Here is a 22218-nt window from a genome sequence, read left to right on the forward strand (position 1 = left end):
GTTGATTTCAAAAGGCGCCGAATGCACTCGAGCCGTTCTGGCCGACGATTTAAACAAACACTTCTCCCTCCGATTGCAGTGCAGCTTTAAGCGTGCCCGGGCCTTTTGGAGATGTGGACGTTTATGATGTAACCAGATCGCAGCAATCTCCACCTCAATTTGCCGTGGCTGCTTTAAAAGCCTGGCTGGGGAGCCGCTGCTCGGGCTCGCTTCAAGTGATGTCATCCTCCTCCAGCCAGGCGAGCGAGAGCTTCGCTGCATCAGCACCCCGGACAGCGCCGAGCGCCGCCAGCCAGCCAGCCTCGGCTACCCGGAGGGGCAAAAGTAAGCTGCACTTCAACTGGCTCCAGCTCCAATCTCTGCTGCAACCAGGAAGACCCGTGAACATGAAGCAATCTCCTCTGGCTCAGAGGCGTCTAAAGCAATGATTTCTAACGGGTGCATTTTTGTTTGTTTAAAATGCATAAATATGGTTTTGTAGAGAGGGGCACTACCTATGGGTGAACTGTCACTGCACTCTCTCGATCACATTGCACGAAGTAGAGGGAATCCAAACCTCGCCGTGTATTTTTGGAGACTGGATAGATTTCCGATCCCTGTGTAAAAAAAAATTGTTCCGTATGTTTGATCTTGGATGCAACAGTAACGCGGGCCAGTGAGAGCGAACTGGGACCAGTAACTGATTTAAGGATTATTGGAATTGTATGATCTCTGCAACGAGCGATGGCAAATGAACCGGTCATTCTCAATGTTTACGATATGGTAAGTGCTGAAAAAGCACCCATTTGATTGATTTCAAATAAAATTCAATTGGCTGGTAGGTAGAGACAGGGGTCAGGACTGGCCCTACTCCCCAGAGGTTGTTAAATAGCTCCATCTCTGTTGCAGGAGGAATAGAATGTACATTAGCTGAATTGACAGATGGCATGATGTGGTGCATTTGCCTTGGATTTAAGAGTTATAAGTAACACTGCTTGTGTTGGACGAATCTCTGTTTTCGCTTGAAGGTTGGAATGTGTGCAAGAAACATCATGTTACATATAAATGTTTCAGCTTTGCAATTCTATGACATTTTTAGAATTATTCCTGACTATTATATTGGTGCATTCGGTAAAAGCAATGACATTACTTTGTGGCACGAATGTATGGAGAGCCACAGTACCGAGGCTGTTCTGCTGCTGAAGATCCAGCAGCGAAACATTTCTCAGCCTTTTTGTGTTTGTGTAATACAAAATTATAAGGAATGTAAATGACAAATCCTTTAGCAGTGTGTATTGGTAATTCCGGGAATGGATTGCTGTGTGGCAGGTTAGACACATACTCACCCTTGGCAGTTCAGAGACACTTACTAGTGGCTGGTTTCAGAGCAGTGTTAGCAGAGACCAAGGAGCCAGTTGCGAAATGCCCTGACCCCAGCCCCGAGGAAGTGAATACCATGGAGCAGTGAAGGAAGTGGGACAGAAAATACAGAGAAAAAATATTCATCTTGAACTACTTACCCAGGTGCAGTTTGAATGCTGCAATCTCAGTTTGGGATTCAAGTGATAAATGATTCAAGGCTTGCTGTAGTGATTCAGACTATTGCCTGCACCTCTCAGTGCATCTGCTAACTTATAACCACTCCCAGTCATCCATTGTTTTCTAGATGATGTACAATAGTGTGATATCTTCCTATAACATGCAGCGAAACTAATCACAGCCACCCATGTCCTGCCGTACAAACACACAGTTGTGGAAGCTGTCTTGTTCGCTGTGGCACCTCAAACATCTAAAACCTGAACATGGTAGATAACAGTAAGTCATGCATTTGTATTAAGTATAAAGAGTAACAAGAGTATCCAAAAGTAGTAACACATCTTAGAGCTGAGGTGACATACAAAAACCTGTCAAGCTTCTCTTTCACAATTGTGACAGCCTTCTATCATGCTGCAGACACTGAGTAAGCTCTGTGTTTTATTCAAAATTGAAACCTGGAATTAAATTCAAATATCTCAGTTTACGGTATTAAAGTCGTAGAGGTAGGGTCTATAAACATGCAACATTAGTACACCTCATGCACAGATGGACTTCTTTTCCCTCACGTACCAGCTGCTTAATTTCAGTTCCAAATCTGTATGAGGGTAAACACTTGCTGTGCAAATACTTGATGGTTACAACAACAACTTGCACTTTTTTATAGTGCCTTTAGCATAGTAAAACATCCCAAGACACTTCACAGGAACATTATCAAACAAAATTTGACACTGAGCTACATAAGGAGTGATTAGGACAGAATAGCTTGGTCAAAGTGGTATGTTTTAGGGAGCTTTTTAAAGGAAGAGAGAGAGCGATGTAGAGAGGTGGAAAGGTTTAGGAAGGGAATTCCAGAGTTTAGGGCCTAGGCAGCTGATGGCACAGCCGCCAATGGTGGAGTAATGAAAATTGGGGATGTGCAAGAGGCCAGATTTGGAGGAGCACAAAGATCGCGGAGGTTTGTAAGGCTGGAGGAGATTACAGAGATAGGGAGGGGCAAGGCCATGGAGGGATTTGAAAACAGAGACAAGGATTTTAAAATTGAGGCATTACCAGACCGATGTAGGTCAGCGAGCACAGGGATAGCCATGCGACAACTACAAGAGGAATGCAGGGAACAGCATCAACCCTTGTACATGGCCTTCTTTGACCTCACAAAGCGCTTTGACACTGTCAACTGTGAGGGACTATGGAGCGTACTTCTTCATTTTGGCTGCCCCCAAAAGTTTGTCACCATCCTCTGCCTGCTCCACGACAACATGCAAGCCGTGATCCTGACCAACGGTTCCACCACAGACCCAATCCACGTCCGGACTGGGATCAAACAGAGCTGCGTCATCGTGCCAACGCTCTTCTCGATCTTCCTTGCTGCAAAGTTCCATCTCATTCTCAACAAGCTCCCCGCTGGAGTGGAACTAAACTATAGAACCAATGGGAACCTGTTCAACCTTCGTTGTCTCCAGGCTAGATCCAAGGTCGTCCCATTCTCTATCATCGAACTACAGTACACGGACGATGCTTGCATCTGCGCACATTCAGAGGCCGAACACCAAGCCATCGTCAACATCTTCACTGAGGCATACGAAAGCATGGGTCTTACACTGAACAGCCGTAAGACAAAGGTCCTCCACTAACCTGACCCCACCTCACAGCACTGTCCCCCAGGTCATCGAAATCCACGGCGCGGCCTTAGACAACTTGGACCATTGTCCATACCTCGGAAGCCTACCATCATCGACGATGAGGTCCAACACTGCCTCCAGTGCCAGCACAGCCTTCGGTCACCTGAGGAAGAGAGTGTTTGAAGACCAGGACCTCAAATCTGGCACCAAGCTTATGGTCTACAGGGCAGTAGTGATACCTGCCCTCCTATATGGCTCAGAGATATGGACCATATACAGTAGGCACCTCAAACACTGGAGAAGTACCACCAGCGCTGCCTCCGCAAGATCTTGCAAATCCACTGGGAAGATAGATGCACCAATGTCAGTGTTCTTGATCAGGCCAACACCCCAGCATCAAAGCACTGACCACACTCGACCAGCTCCATTGGGTGGGCCACATCGTCCGCATGCCCGACACGAGACTTCCAACACAAGCGCTGTACTCGGAACTCCAACAAGGCAAGCGAGCCCCAGGTGGGCAGAGAAAACATTTCAAGGACATCCTCAAAACCTCCTTGATAAAGTGCAACATCCCCACCGGCACCTGGGAATCCCTGGCCCAAGATCACCCTTAGTGGAGGAAGAGCATCTGGGAGGGCGCTGAGCACCTCGAGTCTTGTTGCCGAGAGCATGCAGAAACCAACTGCAGACAGCGGAAGGAGCGTGTGGAAAATCAGACTACCCACCCACCCTTTCCTTCAACCACTGTCTGACCCACTGTCTGACAGAGACTGTAATTCCTCTTTTGGACTGTACAGCCACCTGAGAACTCACTTTTAGAGTGGAAGCAAGTCTTCCTCGATTTCGATGGACTGCCTATGATGAGGCTGAATGGGTGTATGGGTCTTGGTGCGGGTTAGGATATGGACAGCAGAGTTTTAGATGAGCTGAATTTTATGTCAGGTGGAAGATGGGAGGCCAGCCAGGAGAGCTTTGGAATAGACAAGTCTAGAGGTAACAAAAGCATAGATGAGGGTTTCAGCAGCAGATGAGCTGTGGCAAGGGTGGAGTGGGGCAATATTCCAGAGATGGAAGTATGTGGTCTTGGTGATGGAGCGGATATGTGGTCAGAAGCTCACCTCGGTGTCAAATACATGCCCAGGTTTTGAACCTTCTGGATCAGCCTGAGAAAGTTCCCAGAGAGAGGGATGGACTTGGTGGCTAGGGAACGGAATTTGTGGCAGGGACCCAAAACAAGGCTTCGGTCTTCACAATATTTAGCTGAAGTAAATTGCTGCTCATCCAGTACAGATGTTGGACAAGCAGTCTGATGAATTAGAGACTGTGGAGATTCTTGGGGGACTCCAGAGGTAATGGTGCGGGAGCAGGAGGAGGAAGCATTGTAGGTGATTCTCTGGCTATGAATAGGTAGATAAGAATGGAACCAGGTGAGACAGTCCCATCCAACTGGATGACGTAGAAGTGTTGGTGGAGGATGATATGGTCAACTGTGTCAAAGGAAGATAGATTGAGAAAGTCGACAAGCATTAGCTTCCTATGGGCACAGTCACATAGGATGTCATTTGTGATTTTGTTAAGAGCTATTTTGGTATTGTGGCAGGGACAGAAACCTGATTGGTGGGATTCTAACATAGAGGGGGCGAAATTGCTCTGCGCCCCGATTGGGGGCACTAACCCGCTGGGGTCGGGACTTCCTGCACCCGGCACAGAAGTCCCGTCCCGGCCACTGAATTGGGGTTACCGCCCCTCAAAGGAAGTGGGCATGGCTTTGGAGCACGCTCTACTTCCTTTCGGGGCAAGACCAGCAGCGTTTACAGGGCGAGTATAGCAACGCTACGTGGATGTTCCGCGTGGCACTGACGCACTTCAACGTCCCTCCCCTTCGCTTAAAGGGAAGGGCTGCAGCACACTCTGCAAGGCCTCTAATGGCCTCCACTACCCCACAAGGGCAGTGTGGTACCAGGCCTGCAGCCTGGCATCCAAACTGGGGTGCCGGGATGCACTATGGCGGCCCGGACCATGCTGGGGGGGAATCAGTAGAGCTGACCCGAGAGCTGGCAAAACAAGGAAGATGGCGGCACGGGGCGCTGACGACCTCCTTTAAATTCTGCCCCGCCAGTGGATGGCGGACAGTTCTGCGCCTGAATTGCGGGCCGCGGAGCAACTTCCCCCACGGGGTGGTAAGGGATTTCCACGCAGGGCAGAGGGGTCGCTGTGCTCGCCGGTGGCGCATCGCAGTTGCCCACTGGTCTGGGGCGCTACCCGCGGCCATGGCAGTCCCTCCGCATACAGCCGGGCACTTTCCCTGGAGCCGGTAGCGGTCACCCCCTCCCCACCCCACCCAGGCAAAAAATGTCTTGTATTAAAGCTAACGGCCTCTGAAAAAGGGACAATTTCGCCCCTAGAGTTTCGGGAAAGATGAGCACGGCTTTGGGAGATGACAACATGTTTAAGCACTTTGGAGGGGAAAGAGAGGTTGGAGATGGGGGTGGTAGTTTGTAAGGACAGAGGGGGTCAATGTTGGGTTTTTTGAGTTGAGGGGTGATGGCGGCAGATTTGAAGGGGAGGGGGTAGTACCTGAGGAGAGGGAACCATTAAAAATGTCAGCTAACATGCGGGCCAGGAATGGAAGTTGGGTGGTCAGCAGTTTAGTGGGAATAGGTTTGAGGGAGCAGGAGGTAGGTCTCATGGAAAAAATAAGAACATAAGAACATAAGAATTAGGAACAGGAGTAGGCCATCTAGCCCCTCAAGCCTGCTCCGCCATTCAATAAGATCATGGCTGATCTGGACGTGGACTCAGCTCCACTTACCCGCCCGCTCCCCGTAACCCTTAATTCCCTTATTGGTTAAAAATCTATCTATCTGTGATTTGAATACATTCAATGAGCTAGCCTCAACTGCTTCCTTGGGCAGAGAATTCCACAGATTCACAACCCCCTGGGAGAAGAAATTCCTTCTCAAATCGGTTTTAAATTGGCTCCCCCGTATTTTGAGGCTGTACCCCCTAGTTCTAGACTCCCCGACCAGTGGAAACAACCTCTCTGCCTCTATCTTGTCTATCTCTTTCATTATTTTAAATGTTTCTATAAGATCACCTCTCATCCTTCTGAACTCCAACGAGTAAAGACCCAGTCTACTCAATCTATCATCATAAGGTAACCCCCTCATCTCCGGAATCAGCCTAGTGAATCGTCTCTGTACCGCCTCCAAAGCTAGTATATCCTTCCTTAAGAAAGGTGACCAAAACTGCACGCAGTACTCCAGGTGCGGCCTCACCAATACCCTATACAGTTGCAACAGGACCTCCCTGCTTTTGTACTCCATCACTCTCGCAATGAAGACCAACATTCCATTCGCCTTCCTGATTACCTGCTGCACCTGCAAACTAACTTTTTGGGATTCATGCACAAGGACCCCCAGGTCCCTCTGCACCGCAGCATGTTGTAATTTCTCCCCATTCAAATAATATTCCCTTTTACTGTTTTTTTTCCCCAAGGTGGATGCCCTCACATTTTCCAACATTGTATTCCATCTGCCAAACCTTAGCCCATTCGCTTAACCTATCTAAATCTCTTTGCAGCCTCTCTGTATCCTCTACACAACCCGCTTTCCCACTAATCTTTGTGCCACTGCAAATTTTGTTGCACTACACTCTGTCCCCTCTTCCAGGTCATCTATGTATATTGTGAACAGTTGTGGTCCCAGCACGATCCCTGTGGCACAACACTAACCACCGATTTCCAACCCGAAAAGGACCCATTTATCCCGACTCTCTGCTGTCTGTTAGCTAGCCAATTCTCTATCCATGCTCATACATTTCCTCTGACTCCGCGTACCTTTATCTTCTGTAGTAACCTTTTGTGTGGCATCTTATCGAATGCCTTTTGGAAATCTAAATACACCACATCCATCGGTACACCTCTATCCACCATGCTCGTTATATTCTCAAAGAATTCCAGTAAATTAGTTGAACATGATTTCCCCTTCATGAATCCATGTTGCGTCTGCTTGATTGCACTATTCCTATCTAGATGTCCCGCTATTTCTTCCTTAATGATAGTTTCAAGTATTTTCCCCACTACAGATGTTAAATTAACTGGCCTATAGTTACCTGCCTTTTGTCTGCCCCCTTTTTTAAACAGAGGCGTTACATTAGCTGCTTTCCAATCCGCTGGTACCTCCCCAGAGTCCAGAGAAATTTGGTAGATTATAACGAATGCATCTGCTATAACTTCCGCCATCTCTTTTAATACCCTGGGATGCATTTCATCAGGACCAGGGGACTTGTCTACCTTGAGTCCCATTAGCCTGTCCAGCACTACCCCCCTAGTGATAGTGATTATCTCAAGGTCCTCCCTTCCCACATTCCCGTGACCAGCAATTTTTGGCTTTTGTGTCTTCCACTGTGAAGACCGAAGCAAAATAATTGTTTAAGATCTCAGCCATTTCCACAATCGCATTATTAAATCCCCCTTCTCATCTTCTAAGGGACCAACATTTACTTTAGTCACTCTTTTCCGTTTTTACATTTTATATATCGGTAAAGCTCGGAAAGGACATGAGAGGAGATAGGAGAGAAACTGCGGAAAGATGCGAGTTTAGGGCTCGGACAGAGGGGACCCTTATGGGACATTTAGCCTGATTGGTTAGGTGAAGGGAGGGAAGCAGCTAAATGGATGGTCTTAGTCTTCATAACAAAGAAGTCCATGAGCTCCTTGCACTTGTTGTTGAAGGTGAGGGTGTCGGAGGCAGGGAAGAGGGGTTTAAGAAGCCGGTTTGTTGTGGAGAAGAAAAGCATGGAGTTATCTTTGCCTTCCAGGATGAGCCTTTATAAATTACAAGTGCTTTACAAATTTACAAAAATTCTTTCTGGGATGACGGCATCACTGGCAACACCAGCATTTATTGCCCATCCCTAATTGCCTTTGAGAAGATGGTGGTGAGCTGCCTTCTTGAACCACTGCAGTCCTTGTGGTGAAGGCACTCCCACAGTGCTGTTATGGAGGAAGTTCCAGGATTTTGACCTAGCGATGATGAAGGAATGGTGATATATTTCCAAGTTATGATGTTGTGTAACTTGGAGGGGAACTTGCTGGTGTTCCCATGTACCTGCTTCCCTTGTCCATATAGGTGGTAGAGGTCGTAGGTTTTGGGGGTGCTGTCAAAGAAGCCACGGCGAGTTGCTGCAGTGCCTTATAGATGGTACACACTGCAGCCACGATGCACCGGTGGTGGAGTGTGTGAAAGTTCAAGGTGGTGGATGGGGTGCCAATCAAGCGACTGCATTGTCCTGGATGGTGTCGAGCTTCTTGAGTGTTGTTGGAGCGGCACTCATCCAGGCAAGTGGAGAGTACTGCATCACACTCCTGACTTTTGCCTTGTAGATGGTGGAAAGGCTTTGGGGAATCAGGATGTGAGACACTTGCCGCAGAATACCCAGCCTCTGACCTGCTCTTGTTGCCACAGTATTTATGTGGCTGGTCCAGTTAGGTTTCTGGTCAATGGTGGCCCCCCAGGATGTTGATGGTGGGGGATTCAGCGATGATAATACCATTGAATATCAAAGGGAAGTAGTTAGACTCTCACTTGTTGGTGATGGTCATTTTCTGGCACTTGTGTGGCACGAATGTTACTTGCCACTCATCAGCCCAAGCCTGAATGTCGTCCAGGTCTTGTTGCATGTGGGCATGGACTGCTTCATTTTCTGAGGAGTTGCGAATGGAACTGAACACTGTGCAAATTAATTTATTAGGGCCAGAACGGTTGTTCAGCAGCCAATACATTGTTAAACCCCAGTTACACCTACTCCAACAATGCTCCACTTTTACTAGCGTGTTTAACCATGCAATTAGATCGGAAAAGCTTAAGTTTTCATCAGTTCTAGTGATTTTACTGATTGCTGGCTATGGGGAGTCCCACAGCGCAGCCTGTGGCGGATTAGTTAACTTTTGATGCAAATCATGTGATAGTGACCATATATTTACAAGGACTGCACTATCCCTTTAAGAAACAAAACAGTCACGCTTGTATTCCATTCACAAACTGTTCTATAACTATGCTCTTCACCACTCAGCACACTCTGTTCAACAGCTAATCTTATGGCCAAGCAATTAGAACAGAGCATTTATTCATAGAAACGGTTGGAATGTAGTTTGTACATTAATACTGTACGTGTCTTAAAAACAGCATCAAAGTTTCTTTCTAAATTGAAAATGAGCTACTCTTGCATTGAACAACCTATTATGACTTTTATGTGATGTATCTGCTTAATGTTTTTCTTGTCTGATTCTGATTTCATTATGTTACTTCACATAATCTGTGGTACTCTGTACCAGAAGCAACCCTGTCAAAATGATGTTCTATATCACACATGGTTTTGGTTTGTTATTCATTACCTCACGGTACAAAGAGCTCATTGCATGTCAAGTTCAGAAAATGTGTAGTGATAAACAGTCAAAAGACATTATCAGTTATTCCATGGCAACATTTCTATTTTGTGTCAGAGCAGATACTGCCTGGGCATGAAGCAAATAACTCCCGCAGGATCTGCAAGTCTGTTTCATCAAATGAACATGCATAAGAACATAAGAAATAGCATCAGGAGTAGGCCACACGGCCCCATAAGCCCGCTCCACCATTCAATAAGATCGTGGCTGATCTTGTACCGCAATTGCACTTTCCCTATCCCATGTCCCTTTTGTTTAAAAAATATTTACAGCTGTGTTGAGCTCACGTGCAGTGAGATCTGCCCTCTGCACCATGTGGAAGGATGGAGATTTCCTCTGGTTGCTATCCATTAACCACATAAACCAAACAGTGGGATTTCCTCGGGACACTGTTTCCCACTGAATCATCTATGCGTTCTTTTAGAATGCATTCAAAATATTTTTTTTAGAAATAGTAAACATGGGAATATGTCCCATTTTCACTAATACGTGGTAAGTTGACGATAACTTTCCCCCACAGTGTAGTTTCAGTAGCTGATACACGTTCTACTTTCCATTTCAGTGTCGATCTTCTTTATTCAAGGATTCATACAGCCGATGGAATGTAAATTGTTGCAGATGAAATAGTGCATTTTTAATGGAGTATAGGCAAAATGCTGGGATTGTGTTACGGCCTAAAACACACTCGTTCCTTTTAACAATAATTTTAATGTATGGCAAATCCTTTTGTTTTAGTAATTATTGTTATTTTCCGCCCCAGGCTTGGCTTGCTATCTAGCCTCACATTGCATAACAGGAAAAGGATGGCTTTACAATGTTAGTTCTGATACCAAATCAGTGGATTTTAGTAGAAAAAATGTTTTACTGAGAAATTATTCTTTTTGTTAGGTTATTATATTTTCAGGAATATTATACCTCAGTAAATGGACCATATATATAGCAAGAAACAGACTGAAGTGATATATCTCTGTAAATGGAGCGCATTATATAATATGCATAAGCATGATTTAGGGGTGAGGTCAGGACTCACTTCTTCACATAAAGAGTGGTGCAGATCTGGAACTCTCTCCCTCAACAAGCTAGGGAGGTTAGGGGTCAATTTAAAATGTCAAAACTGTGGTTGATAGATTTTGTTAGGCAAGGGTGTTACGAAACCAAGGCAACAACAACAACAACTTGTAATTATATAGCACCTTTAACGTAGTGAAACGTCCCAAGGCACTTCACAGGAGTATTATGAGACAAAAAATTTGACACCGAGCCACATCAGGAGAAATTAGGGCAGGTGACCAAAAGCTTGGTCAAAGAGGTAGGTTTTAAAGCAGGAAAGAGAGATAGAGAGGTGGAGAGGTTTAGGCAGGGAATTCCAGAGCTTAGGGCCTAGGCAACAGAAGGCACGGCCACCGATGACTGAGCGATTATAAAGGATGCTCAAGAGGGCAGAATTAGAAGAATGCAGACATCTCGGGAGGTTGTGGGGCTGAAGTAGATTACAGAGATAGGGAGAGGCGAGGCCATGGAGAGATTTGAAAACAAGGATGAGAATTTTGAAACCGGGTCGTTGCTTAACTGGGAGCCAATGTAGGTCAGTGAGCACAGGGGTGATTGGTGAGCGGGACTTGGCATGAGTTAAGACAGGGGCAGCTGTGTTTTGGATCATCTCTAGTTTACGTAGGGTAGAATGTGGGAGGCCAGCCAGGAGTACATTGGAATAGTCAAGTCTAAAGGTAATAAAGGCATGGATAAGAGCGTCAGCAGCAGCTGAGCTGAGGCAATGGCGGAGATGGGCGATGTTATGGAGGTGGAAATAGGTGGTCATAGTAATGCTGCGGATATGTGATCGAAAGCTCATTTCAGAGTCAAATATGATACCAAGGTTGCGAACAGAGTAGTTCAACTTCAGACAGAAGTTGGGGAAAGGGATGGAGTCAGTGTCTAGGGAATGGAGTTTATGGCGGGGACCAAAGACAATGGGCCCGAATTTGATGGACTCACCACCCACTGCCACCGACTGCCGCCCACTACTGCCGACATTCCTCTTCGGGTTCCGCCCAGTGCCACTTTCCATTTGGTCTGGAGCGGGCGGGAGGGGAGAGCAGCCGGGAACTGCTCGCTGATGTCAGCGGACGGCCAAGTGGCGTAAGTGGACTCACGCCCACCGAGATGCCAGGTTGGTGCGGGCGGGAGTCGGCGCCAGAACGGGGGTGGACCGCCGCGAGGAGGCTGGTCTGTCCCCAATGGTAGGTATGAAAATCCTGAAAAAAAGGTTAGTAAACTTAAAAAAAAAAATTTTCACAGCGACTTACCTCAGTGGTGTCCCCTGAAGGTCTTTTGATTAATTTTTTTTTTTCTGATGATTTTAATTTTCGACCCTCCATGGGCCTGACTCCATCCTTGGCGGCACTTGGGCGGCAAGTGCCTCTGCCGCTGAGAATGAGACCTCTCGCCCGCTGCTGCCCACATTGGCGACATACGTCACAGATTTGCCACACACCAACCTTCGAGGGACCTGGGTGATGAAAACCCTGCCCAAAGACCCGTCAGGGACCTCGGCGGCCATAGCAGTCCTTTGGGCAGCACTTGGGCGGGTAGAAACCTTCATCAAATTCGGCCCCAATGGCTTTGGTCTTCCCAATATGTAATTGGAGAAAATTTCTGCTCATCCAGACTGAATATCGGACAAGCAATCTGACAATTTAGAGACTGTGGTGGGGGATCAGGAGAAGTGGTAGTGAGGTAGAGCTGGGTGTTATCAGTGTACATGTGGAAACTGGTGTTGTGTTTTAGGATGGGGCAACATCCAGCTGAGAAATAGGAGGGGGCCAAGGATAGATCCTTGGGGGACACCAGAGGTAACGATGCAGGAGTAGGAAGATAAGCCATTGCGGTGATTCTCTGGCTACGATTAGATAGATAATTAAAGAACCTGGTGAGTGTAGTCCCACCCAGTTGGACGACAGAGGAGAGGTCTTGGAGAAGGATAGAGTGGTCAACCATGTCAAAGGCTGCAGACAAGTCAAGAAAGATGAGAAGGGATAGTTTGCCTTTGTCACAGTCGCAAAGGATGTAATTTGTGACTTTGATGAGAGCTGTTTCGGTACTGGATTGGAGGGATTCAAACATGGAGCTATGGCAATGATGGGCACGGATTTGAGAAGCGACAACATGTTTAAGGACTTTCGAGAGAAAAGGGATGTTGGAGATGGGGTTGGTAGTTTGCAAGGATGATGGAGTCAAGGGTTGGCTTTTTGAGGAGAGGGGTGATGATGGTAGATTTGAGGGAGGAGGGACAGTACCTGAGGAGAGAGAATTGTTAACAATGTCAGCTAACATGGAACCAGAAAAGGAAGTTGGCTGGTCAGCAGCTTGGTGGGATTAGGGTCAAGGGAGCAGGAAGTGTGTCTCATGGACAAGATGAGGTTGGAGAGGTCATGAGGGGAGATCAGAGAGAAACTGGAGTAAGATGTGAGGTCAGGGCTAGGGCAGAGGGATCCTTAGAGGAAGTTTGGCCCGGTGGGCTAGGGGAAGGAAGGGAAGAGGAAGAGGCAGCCGAATGAATAGTCACAATCTTAGAGACAAAAAAGTCCATGAGCCCCTCACACTTATTGTTGAAGGTGAGGGTGGAGACTGGGGAGAGGGTTTTAGAAGATGGTTAGCAGTGGAGAATTGAAGCTGGGGTTTAGCTTTGCATTCCAGAATGATTCTGGAATAGTGAGCAATTTTGGCAGACAAGAGCAGGACCCAATAGTGCTTTATGTGGTCCAACCAGATCTGGTGGTGAATGACTAAACTAGTTGTCCTCCATATCTGTTCAAGTCCACATCTCTTGGACTTAAAGGAGCAAATATGAGGGCTGCACCAGGGGAATAGCCAGGGTGAGAGAGAGTAATTGTTTTAATAATAGGGCATCAAATGTGAGTGTGATTGGACAGATCGATAGCTGCAGAAATGTCATGGTGAATGGAGGGCCAAAGGCTGGACAGTAGGGAGTTCATATGTGCAGTTGTAAGAGAGTCGGGAGAGCTTTTTTCCAGGGGTGGGCACAGAAGGAGGTAGGGTTGGGGGGGATTGGGGGGGCTGGAAGGGGATGTGGGTGGCGAGAGATACGAGGAAGTGGTCAGAGATGGCCTTATCTGTGATTGACACAATGGGAGTAGCGAGGCCACGAGAGATGGCAAGGTCGAAGGGCTGGCCGTGAATATTGTTTGGGGAGTTTACATGGAGGGAGAGATTAAGGGAAGATATGAGGCTAGAGGAGAGAGAGCATAAAGAATTGAGATTAAGGTTGAAATCCCCGAGGATGAGAAGTCAATTGGTGCAGAGGCTGAGGGAGGAAAGCAGTGAAGAAATATCAGTAACATTTTTATGGTACTTGGGAGGGCGAGAGAGAAAGAGAATTTTAATTGAGAGGTGAGAGGGGTGGAATAAGGTGAGATGCTCAAAGAAGGAGAAAGTGCTGGAGGAGTAGGGGGACAGACCAAGGTGTGATTTGGTGATGAGAGTCACACCGCCACCATATCGGTCTAGGTGGGGCAAGTGGTGGAACTAGCCAGGAGGGGAGGCTTCATTTAAGGGTAAGGTATCATCGCCCCTCAAACAAGTTTCCGTCAGGGCCATGATGTCAATGCAATTATCCACGATAAGCTCATAGATGGCAAGGGCCTTGTTCACAAGTGAACGGAAATTCTGGAGGGAGATGCGGAAAGGATCGGTGATGGCTGCCCCACAGCCTATGTCCATTGGGTCAGCGCTGGGGGGTGAGTTGGATGGGGAGGAAATTGGCATGATTAGCCCCAGTGGGTGCGCTGGGTGGAAAGGCAGGGGTTGCTGCTCAAAAGGAACCCCTTTTGAGCCCTTTGTAGGATGCTGAGAGATGCACAGAAGGAAGCTGTAAGCTTTTCTAAGAGGGAGTCAAACCAGGGATTGTGACAGGAGAGTAGGAAGGTCGAAGAGTGATGAAGGATTGGGGTAGGGATTTGGGTGGGCAGAGTATCCAAGAGAGGAGAGATGAAAGGAGGCATGACGACAGGGGAGAATGGTCAGGGAGGGATAAAGAGAAAAGGAAAGAGAGGAGAAAAGTGGAAAAGTATTCCGAGAAAAGGATCCAGAGCAGCAGCCAAAGTGCGCACACGAATGGACACTGGGGAAAAGCTCAGGTTACATAGGCCTGTTTAAATGGAGTCGTTAATGGGATACAATAGTAGGGAGACCAGGGTCAAAGTCAGAGGTCCCATGGAAGAACAAGGCCGACATAAGCAGAATGGGGCTGGCACAGAGCATTGACGAACCACTGTCCAAAGCAGGCGAGTGAAGTCCAGAAGCTATTTGAGGTGCAGAGATTTCGAGGATGTGCCGTAGGAAGGCGAGTCAGTATTGGTGCAGAAAGGTGATGGCAAAGTTGACACAAGTTTGTAGGTCACTGTAGATCAAAGCAATAGAAAAAAAAGTAAAACCACAGCCAGGGACCAGCCAGTAGAACGATTGAAGCAGCAGTTCGTAGCTAGAAGCCAGCAGAGCTGAAAAACCAGTAGAACCAGTTCAGCAGAGACATAAACGCAGTTAAAAGGAAACATAACAATAGGGACTTAATAATGGGAAACAGCGAAATGGCAGAGACTTTGAACAAATATTTTGTATCGGTCTTCATGGTAGAAGACACTAAAAACATCCCAATAGGGGATAATCAAGGGGCTATACGGAGGGAGGAACTTAATAAAATCACTATCACTAAAGAAGTAGTACTCAGTAAAATAATGGGACTAAAGACAGACAAGTCCTCTGGACCTGATGGCTTGCATCCTAGGGTCTTAAAAGAAGTGACTGCAGAGATAGTGGATGCATTGGTTGTAATCTACCAAAATTCCCTAGATTCTGGGGAGGCCCCAGCATATTGGAAAACTGCAAATGTAACGCCCCTATTTTAAAAAGAGGCAGACGGAAAGCAAGAAACTATAGACCAGTTAGCCTAACATCTGTCATTGGGAAAATGCTGGAGCCCATTATTAAGGAAGCAGTAGCAGGACATTTAGAAAAGCATGATTCAATTAAGCAGAGTCAGCATGGTTTTATGAAAGGGAAATCATGTTTGACAAATTTACTGGAGTTCTTTGAAGATGTAACGAGTAAGGTGGATAAGGGGGACCCAGTGAATATGGTGTATTTGGATTTCCAGAAGGCATTCGATAAGATGCCACATAAAAGGTTACAGCCAAGATAAAAGTTCAAGGGGTTGGGGGTAATATTTTAGCATGGATAGAGGATTGGCTAACGAACATAAAACAGAGAGTCGGGATAAATGAGTCATTTTCTGGTTGGCAACAGTAACTAGTGGTGTGCCGCAGGGATCAGTGCTGGGGCCTTAACTATTTACAATCTATATTAATGATTTGGAAGAAGGGACCGAGTGTCATGTAGCCAAGTTTGCTGATGATACAAGGATGGGTGGGAGAGCAAATTGTGAGGAGGACACAAGAAATCTGCAAAGGGATATAGACAAGCTAAGTGAGTGGGAAAACATTTGGCAGATGGAGTATAATGTGTGAAAATGTGAGGTTATCCACTTTGGCAGAAAAGCAAATTATAATTTAAATGGAGAAAAAATGCAAAGTACTGCAATACAGAGGGACCTGAGGGTTCTTGTGCATGAGCACAAAAAGTTAGTATGCAGGTACAGCAAGTATTCAGGAAGGCAATTGGAATGTTGGCCTTTATTGCAAGGGGAACGGATTATAAAAGCAGAGAAGTCCTGCTACAACTATACAGAGTATTGGTGAGTCCATACCTAGAGTACTATGTACAGTTTTGGTCTCCGTATTTAAGGAAGAATATACTTGCATTGGAGGCTGTTCAGTGAAGGTTCACTAGGTTGATTCCAGAGATGAGGGGGTTGACTTATGAAGATAGGTTGAGTAGGTTGGCATTCAGAAGAATGAGAGGTGATCTTATCGAATCATATAAATAATGAGGGGGCTCGACAAGGTGGATTCAGAGAGGATATTTCCACATAGGGGAAACTAAAACGAGGGGACATAGGGGTAGATTTTACACTTTTGTGCTTATCGCCCAAAAATATGCATTATTTCCGGCGTGGATGGTAAAAATGGGGTTTCAGATCACCGGCTTCTCACCCATTCTCAAAGCATCTAGTCTCCATTTTATAAATTAAGCGTTACCGCAAGCGATATGACATGTGCGGTAGCGTTAAATCTCGCTGACCTTCTGCCGTAAAGTGTCGCAGTCCTTAGCAACGGCATGGCAATGCTCGATTCCCGCGATTCAGGAGGTCAAGGGTCATCATGACATGCGCAGAAGAGGAGGTAGAGAGAGAGGGAACTGAGAGGGACTGAAGGCGTATGTGGGTGTGGTGTGGCTGCTTTGGGAGGAAGGAAGGAGCCTTTAGAGCAAATAGGGAAACAGAAGTTAGCTATTACCAGCCACATATTTGCCCGAATTTAGCCTATAATCGAGGGAGAGGAGGAGGCATCACAGCACGCTATGGAGACTGACGCTGGAGAGAGCAGTGAGATGGAAGAGGAGCACATTGGAGGGTACAAAAGAGCGAGGACCCTGGTGAGTAAAGATTACACCATTGTGTGATGTAAAGTCAATAGATGCCACACCCACTCATATCTGAACAATCATATATGACAGATGATTTCTAAAATTGTTCTAGAAATAATGCTGGCCAAATGAAAATCATTGCAACGCAAATGTGTTGATGGTCATGAAATGTGATGTCTGTGATGATTTTGATAGCAATGGTGCTTTTGTCGTGCATATGCTGTGTGTAGCGCTGGACTCACCTTGTGACCCTAGCACCCACTTCTCCTCCAATAACCTCATTTGTGTTTTGCAGCTCAGCCAGCAGCGCGACCCCAGGCAAGACCACAGAGGCCAAAAGGTGGGGGCATGGGGCTCAACTCTCGGGACAATCCTAAATCTGGTGCTGAGGAGCTCCGATTCTCGCCCATCAATCCGCTGGGTCTGTTCTCCACGGATGAGAGCACTGACTTCGAGGAACCTGCATCACCACGTTCCTGAAGCCATTTCACCCCAAGGCCATCTAATGGTCCTCCGGTCATTCCCCCCTCCACTGTGGAGGTACTGGCCCCAAGCACCTCGCCCGCCACAGGGCACCCATTTGTCCCCAGGACGGCGCCGACCTCGGGGAGGCCTCGTGGACGTGGCAGGTCTGGTCCACGAGTGCCCCACGAGAGCGGCGACATGGTACAGTTGTCCAGGAGGACTGTAGATATTGGTGACCAGCTCATCAAAGCATTGGGGGGCATATCCCGACAGCTGGTCACCATGACTGAGTACATTCCGCGGATGGTGGAGGCCCTGGATGCGATAGCCAGGAACACTGCTGGCACATGCCTCCCAGTGGTCCCAGAGCGCGGCACTCCACCCCTAGGTTCTGAACCACCACTGAGAATGACAGATGAGAGCAAAGACCAAGATCCTGCTACTGCATCAGAGAATGTTGCCCTCTCGGCACCCCTTACACCTGTACCCGTGCAACCACCGCGTCTGCCTTGATCCCCTCTATTGAGGCACCGCCTGAGAAGCTCCTTGGCCAGGCGGTGTGGAGCAAGGAGATGAAGGGGTAGAGGTGGGTAGAAGAAGGGGTGGGGAGAAGGAAAGTGAGGTGCATGTCCGCAGGTGATGGCTGTGTTAAATCTCCATCTGGGTGTATGCAATTTGTTGTAATGTATGGGGGGAGGGGACCACCCTCCTGCTTTGCATTTGTATTCTGTGTTGCTGGACATGTTGAACATTTGATTGATGTCAATGGTGGAAAAAGTGGGGTGTGGACGGGGGTTGGGTGGTCCAGACATCTGAAGCGCTGCTTAAGCACAGTTTTTGTTTTCTGGACTACATTGCGTTTGTCTCTGTGGCTCTGGTTGTATCGCTTTTCGGCCTCGGTGTGGGTGTCACACAGTGGGGTCATCAGCCAAGTGGCTAGGCCATATCAGTTATCACCAAGTATCCAGCATTGTCCTTGTGGCTGACTCTTAAAGATGTCAGAGACAGCGCTCTCATGCAGGATGTGGGCCTCATCGAAGGTGCCCAGACATTCACTGCCATGATGATCTGGTTGTGGTCGACAACTAGTTGGACCTTCAGGGAGTTAAATCCTTTTCTGTTACGAAAACGCTCTGGATCCTGAGAAGGTGGCTGCATGGCGATGTGAGTGCACTATATAGCTCCCTGCACCCTGGAGAACTTAGAAAAGCAGTAGAATGCTCCAGTCTGATCCTCCATGGTCATGGGGAAGCTGATAAAGTCCATCCTTCTCGCGTACAGGGCCTCTGTCTAATGCAGTGATGGGTGGCATGGCGAGACAGAGGGCAAATCTCGACCGCGGAGAAACATAGAAACATAGAAACGTAGAAAATAGATGTAGGAGTAGGCCATTCGGCCCTTCGAGCCTGCACCACCATTCAATAAGATCATGGCTGATCGTTCATCTCAGTACCCCTTTCCTGCTTTCGCTCCATACCCCTTGATACCTTTAGCTGTAAGGGTCATATCTAACTCTCTCTTGAATATATCCAATGAACTGGCATCAACGGGAGGGAATTCCACAGGTTAACAACTCTCTGAGTGAAGAAGTTTCTCCTCATCTCAGTACTAAATGGCTTACCCCTTATCCTTAGACTATGTCCCTTGGTTCTGGACTTCCCCAATATCGGGAACATTCTTCCTGCATCTAACCTGTCCAGTCCCATCAAAATTTTATATGTTTCTATGAGATCCCCTCTCATCCTTCTAAACTCCAGTGAATACAGGCCCAGTTGATCCAGTCTCTCCTCATATGTCAGTCCTGCCATCCCGGAAATCAGTCTGGTGAACCTTCGCTGCACTCCCTAAATAGCAAGAACATCCTTCCTCAGATTAGGAGACCAAAACTGAACACAATATTCCAGGTGAGGCCTTACCAAGGCCCTGTACAACTGCAGTAAGACCTCCCTGCTCCTATACTCAAATCCCCTAGCTATGAAGGCCAACATACCATTTGCCTTCTTCACTGCCTGCTGTACTTGCATGCCAACTTTCAATGACTAATGTACCATGACACCCAGGTCTCGTTGCACTTCCCCTTTTCCTAATCTGCCGCCATTCAGATAATATTCTGCCTTCGTGTTTTTGCCACCGAAGTGGATAACCTCACATTTATCCACATTATACTGCATCTGCCATGCGTTTGCCCACTCATTTAACCTGTCCAGGTCACCCTGCAGCCTTTTAGCATCCTCCTCACAGCTCACACCACCACCCAGCTTAGTGTCATCTGCAAACTTGGAGATATTACACTCAATTCCTTCATCTAAATCATTAATGTATATTGTAAATAGCTGGGGTCCCAGCACTGAGCCCTGCAGCACCCCACTAGTCACTGCCTGCCATTCTGAAAAGGACCCGTTTATCCCGACTCTCTGCTTCCTGTCTGCCAACCAGTTCTCTATCCACATCAGTACATTACACCCAATACCATGTGCTTTAATTTTGCACAACAATCTCTTGTGTGGGACCTTGTCAAAAGCCTTTTGAAAGTCCAAATACACCACATCCACTGGTTCTCCCTTGTCCACTCAACCAGTTACATCCTCAAAAAATTCCAGAAGATTTGTCAAGCATGATTTCCCTTTCATTAATCCATGCTGACTTGGACCGATCCTGTCACTGCTTTCCAAATGCGCTGCTATTTCATCTTTAATAATTGATTCCAACATTTTCCCCACTACTGATGTCAGGCTAACCGGTCTATAATTACCCATTTTCTCTCTCCCTCTTTTCTTAAAAAGTGGTGTTACATTAGCTACCTTCCAGTCCATAGGAACTGATCCAGAGTCGATAGACTGTTGGAAAATTATCACCAATGCATCCACTATTTCTAGGGCTAATTCCTTAAGTACTCTGGGATGCAGACAATCAGGCCCCAGGGATTTATCGGCCTTCAATTCCATCAATTTCCCTAACACAATTTCCTGCCTAACAAGGATTTCCTTCAGTTCCTTCTTCTCCCTAGACCCTCGGTCCCCTAGTATTTCCGGAAGGTTATTTGTGTCTTCCTTCGTGAAGACAGAACCAAAGTATTTGTTCAACTATTCTGTCATTTCTTTGTTCCCCATTATAAATTCACCTGAATCTGACTGCAAGGGACCTACATTTGTCTTCACTAATCTTTTTCTCTTCACATATCTATAGAAGCTTTTGCAGTCATTTTTTATGTTCCCAGCAAGCTTCCTCTCATACTCTATTTTCCCCCTCCTAATTAAACCCTTTGTCCTCCTCTGCTGAATTATAAAATTCCCCCAGTCCTCTGGTTTGCTGCTTTTTCTGGCCAATTTATATGCCTCTTCCTCGAATTTAACACTATCCTTAATTTAGCTACAGTTGAGCCACCTTCCCCGTTTTATTTTTACTCCAGATATGGATGTACAATTATTGAAGTTCATCCATGTGATCTTTAAATGTTTGGCATTGCCTATCCACTGTCAACCCTTTAAGTATCATTCGCCAGTCTATTCTAGCCAATTCACATCTCATACCATTGAAGGCCCGAAAGGAACCGGACGCTGAGAAAGACAGTGCCGGGGTGACCTTGACCTCGATCGACACTGATGTTGTGATGGCAAGCTACATATATGGCCTGATGAGCTCACATATTTCATTGATCACCACCTTGTGGAAGCGCAGTCTCCGAAGGCAGGTATGGTCAGACACATCGAGGTAAGACCTCTTTTCACTGTACGTGTGGGATGTGTATGGTCTGGCCCTCCTCCTCATTTTTGCACATCTTAAATTGGGGTCATAATGATGTGCATCAAACATTGTGCCATCAGCACTCTGCTGCATCTGCATATTAATCGATGCAGGCTGAGAAATGGCTGGCCCCACTGCAATGAAAGTATAATAGCAATTGATCAGAAACAATAGTTTCCTCACTAAAATACACCTAGAGTAACCCCCAATAGTCCAGAGTCTAAAAATATGTCTGTTGAGATGGTCACTTCACCTGAGAAGAACTCCAGAGTCAATGCAAACTTCTCCGAAGTTGAAGCAGCCACACCGCTGGCTTTAGTTCAGACCAGTTCCACTTTTTCTGGGTATTTTTTTGGGCGAGCGATATGATGGGCGATATGTGTGTGAGGTGGTGAAAGTGACCGTGAGCGATCTCCTGGGCCAAATGTGCTCTTTACGACAAAAAAAAATGGGCGGGTTATTATTGAATCTCGGCGTTAATTCCGTGCAGAAAATAACGCTGGGCGATATTATGGTCGTTGATTTCACCCATTCTGATGATACCGCCCAAAAAAAGTTGGCGGGTGGTATTATTTTTTCCCGGCGTTACGCGCATGGGGAAAGTAACACTGGCCGATAAGTTTCAAAAAAATGCCCGTCATTTTCCATTTTGTGACTAAATGGGCGATATATGGGCGTTATACGTCATTTCAGTGGTAAAATGGATGTTAAGTGGGTGTTAAGCATGCAAAAAACGTGGAAAATCTAGCCCATAGTCTTAGAATAAGGGGCCGCCCATTTAAAACTGAGATGAGGAGGAATTTCTTCTCTCAGAGAGTTGTAAATCTGTGGTATTTTCTGTCCCAGAGAGCTGTGGAGGCTGGG

General features: G+C 46.8%; 1 protein-coding gene across 1 annotated transcript in view; it reads left to right on the forward strand.

Moving 5' to 3' along the window:
* Positions 1 to 425: 425 nt before the first annotated feature.
* The window catches only part of LOC139262267 (deubiquitinase DESI2), a 321240-nt gene continuing 299447 nt past the window's right edge, over positions 426 to 22218 (forward strand). Inside the window, exon 1 of the mRNA XM_070877413.1 lies at positions 426 to 762. Within this exon, the coding sequence (XP_070733514.1) occupies positions 724 to 762 (39 nt within the window). The 5' untranslated portion in view covers positions 426 to 723. The remainder of the gene's footprint in view (positions 763 to 22218) is intronic.

The sequence above is a fragment of the Pristiophorus japonicus genome, chromosome 4 (genome assembly GCF_044704955.1).
Source record: "Pristiophorus japonicus isolate sPriJap1 chromosome 4, sPriJap1.hap1, whole genome shotgun sequence".
In the NCBI taxonomy this organism is placed as follows: domain Eukaryota; kingdom Metazoa; phylum Chordata; class Chondrichthyes; family Pristiophoridae; genus Pristiophorus; species Pristiophorus japonicus.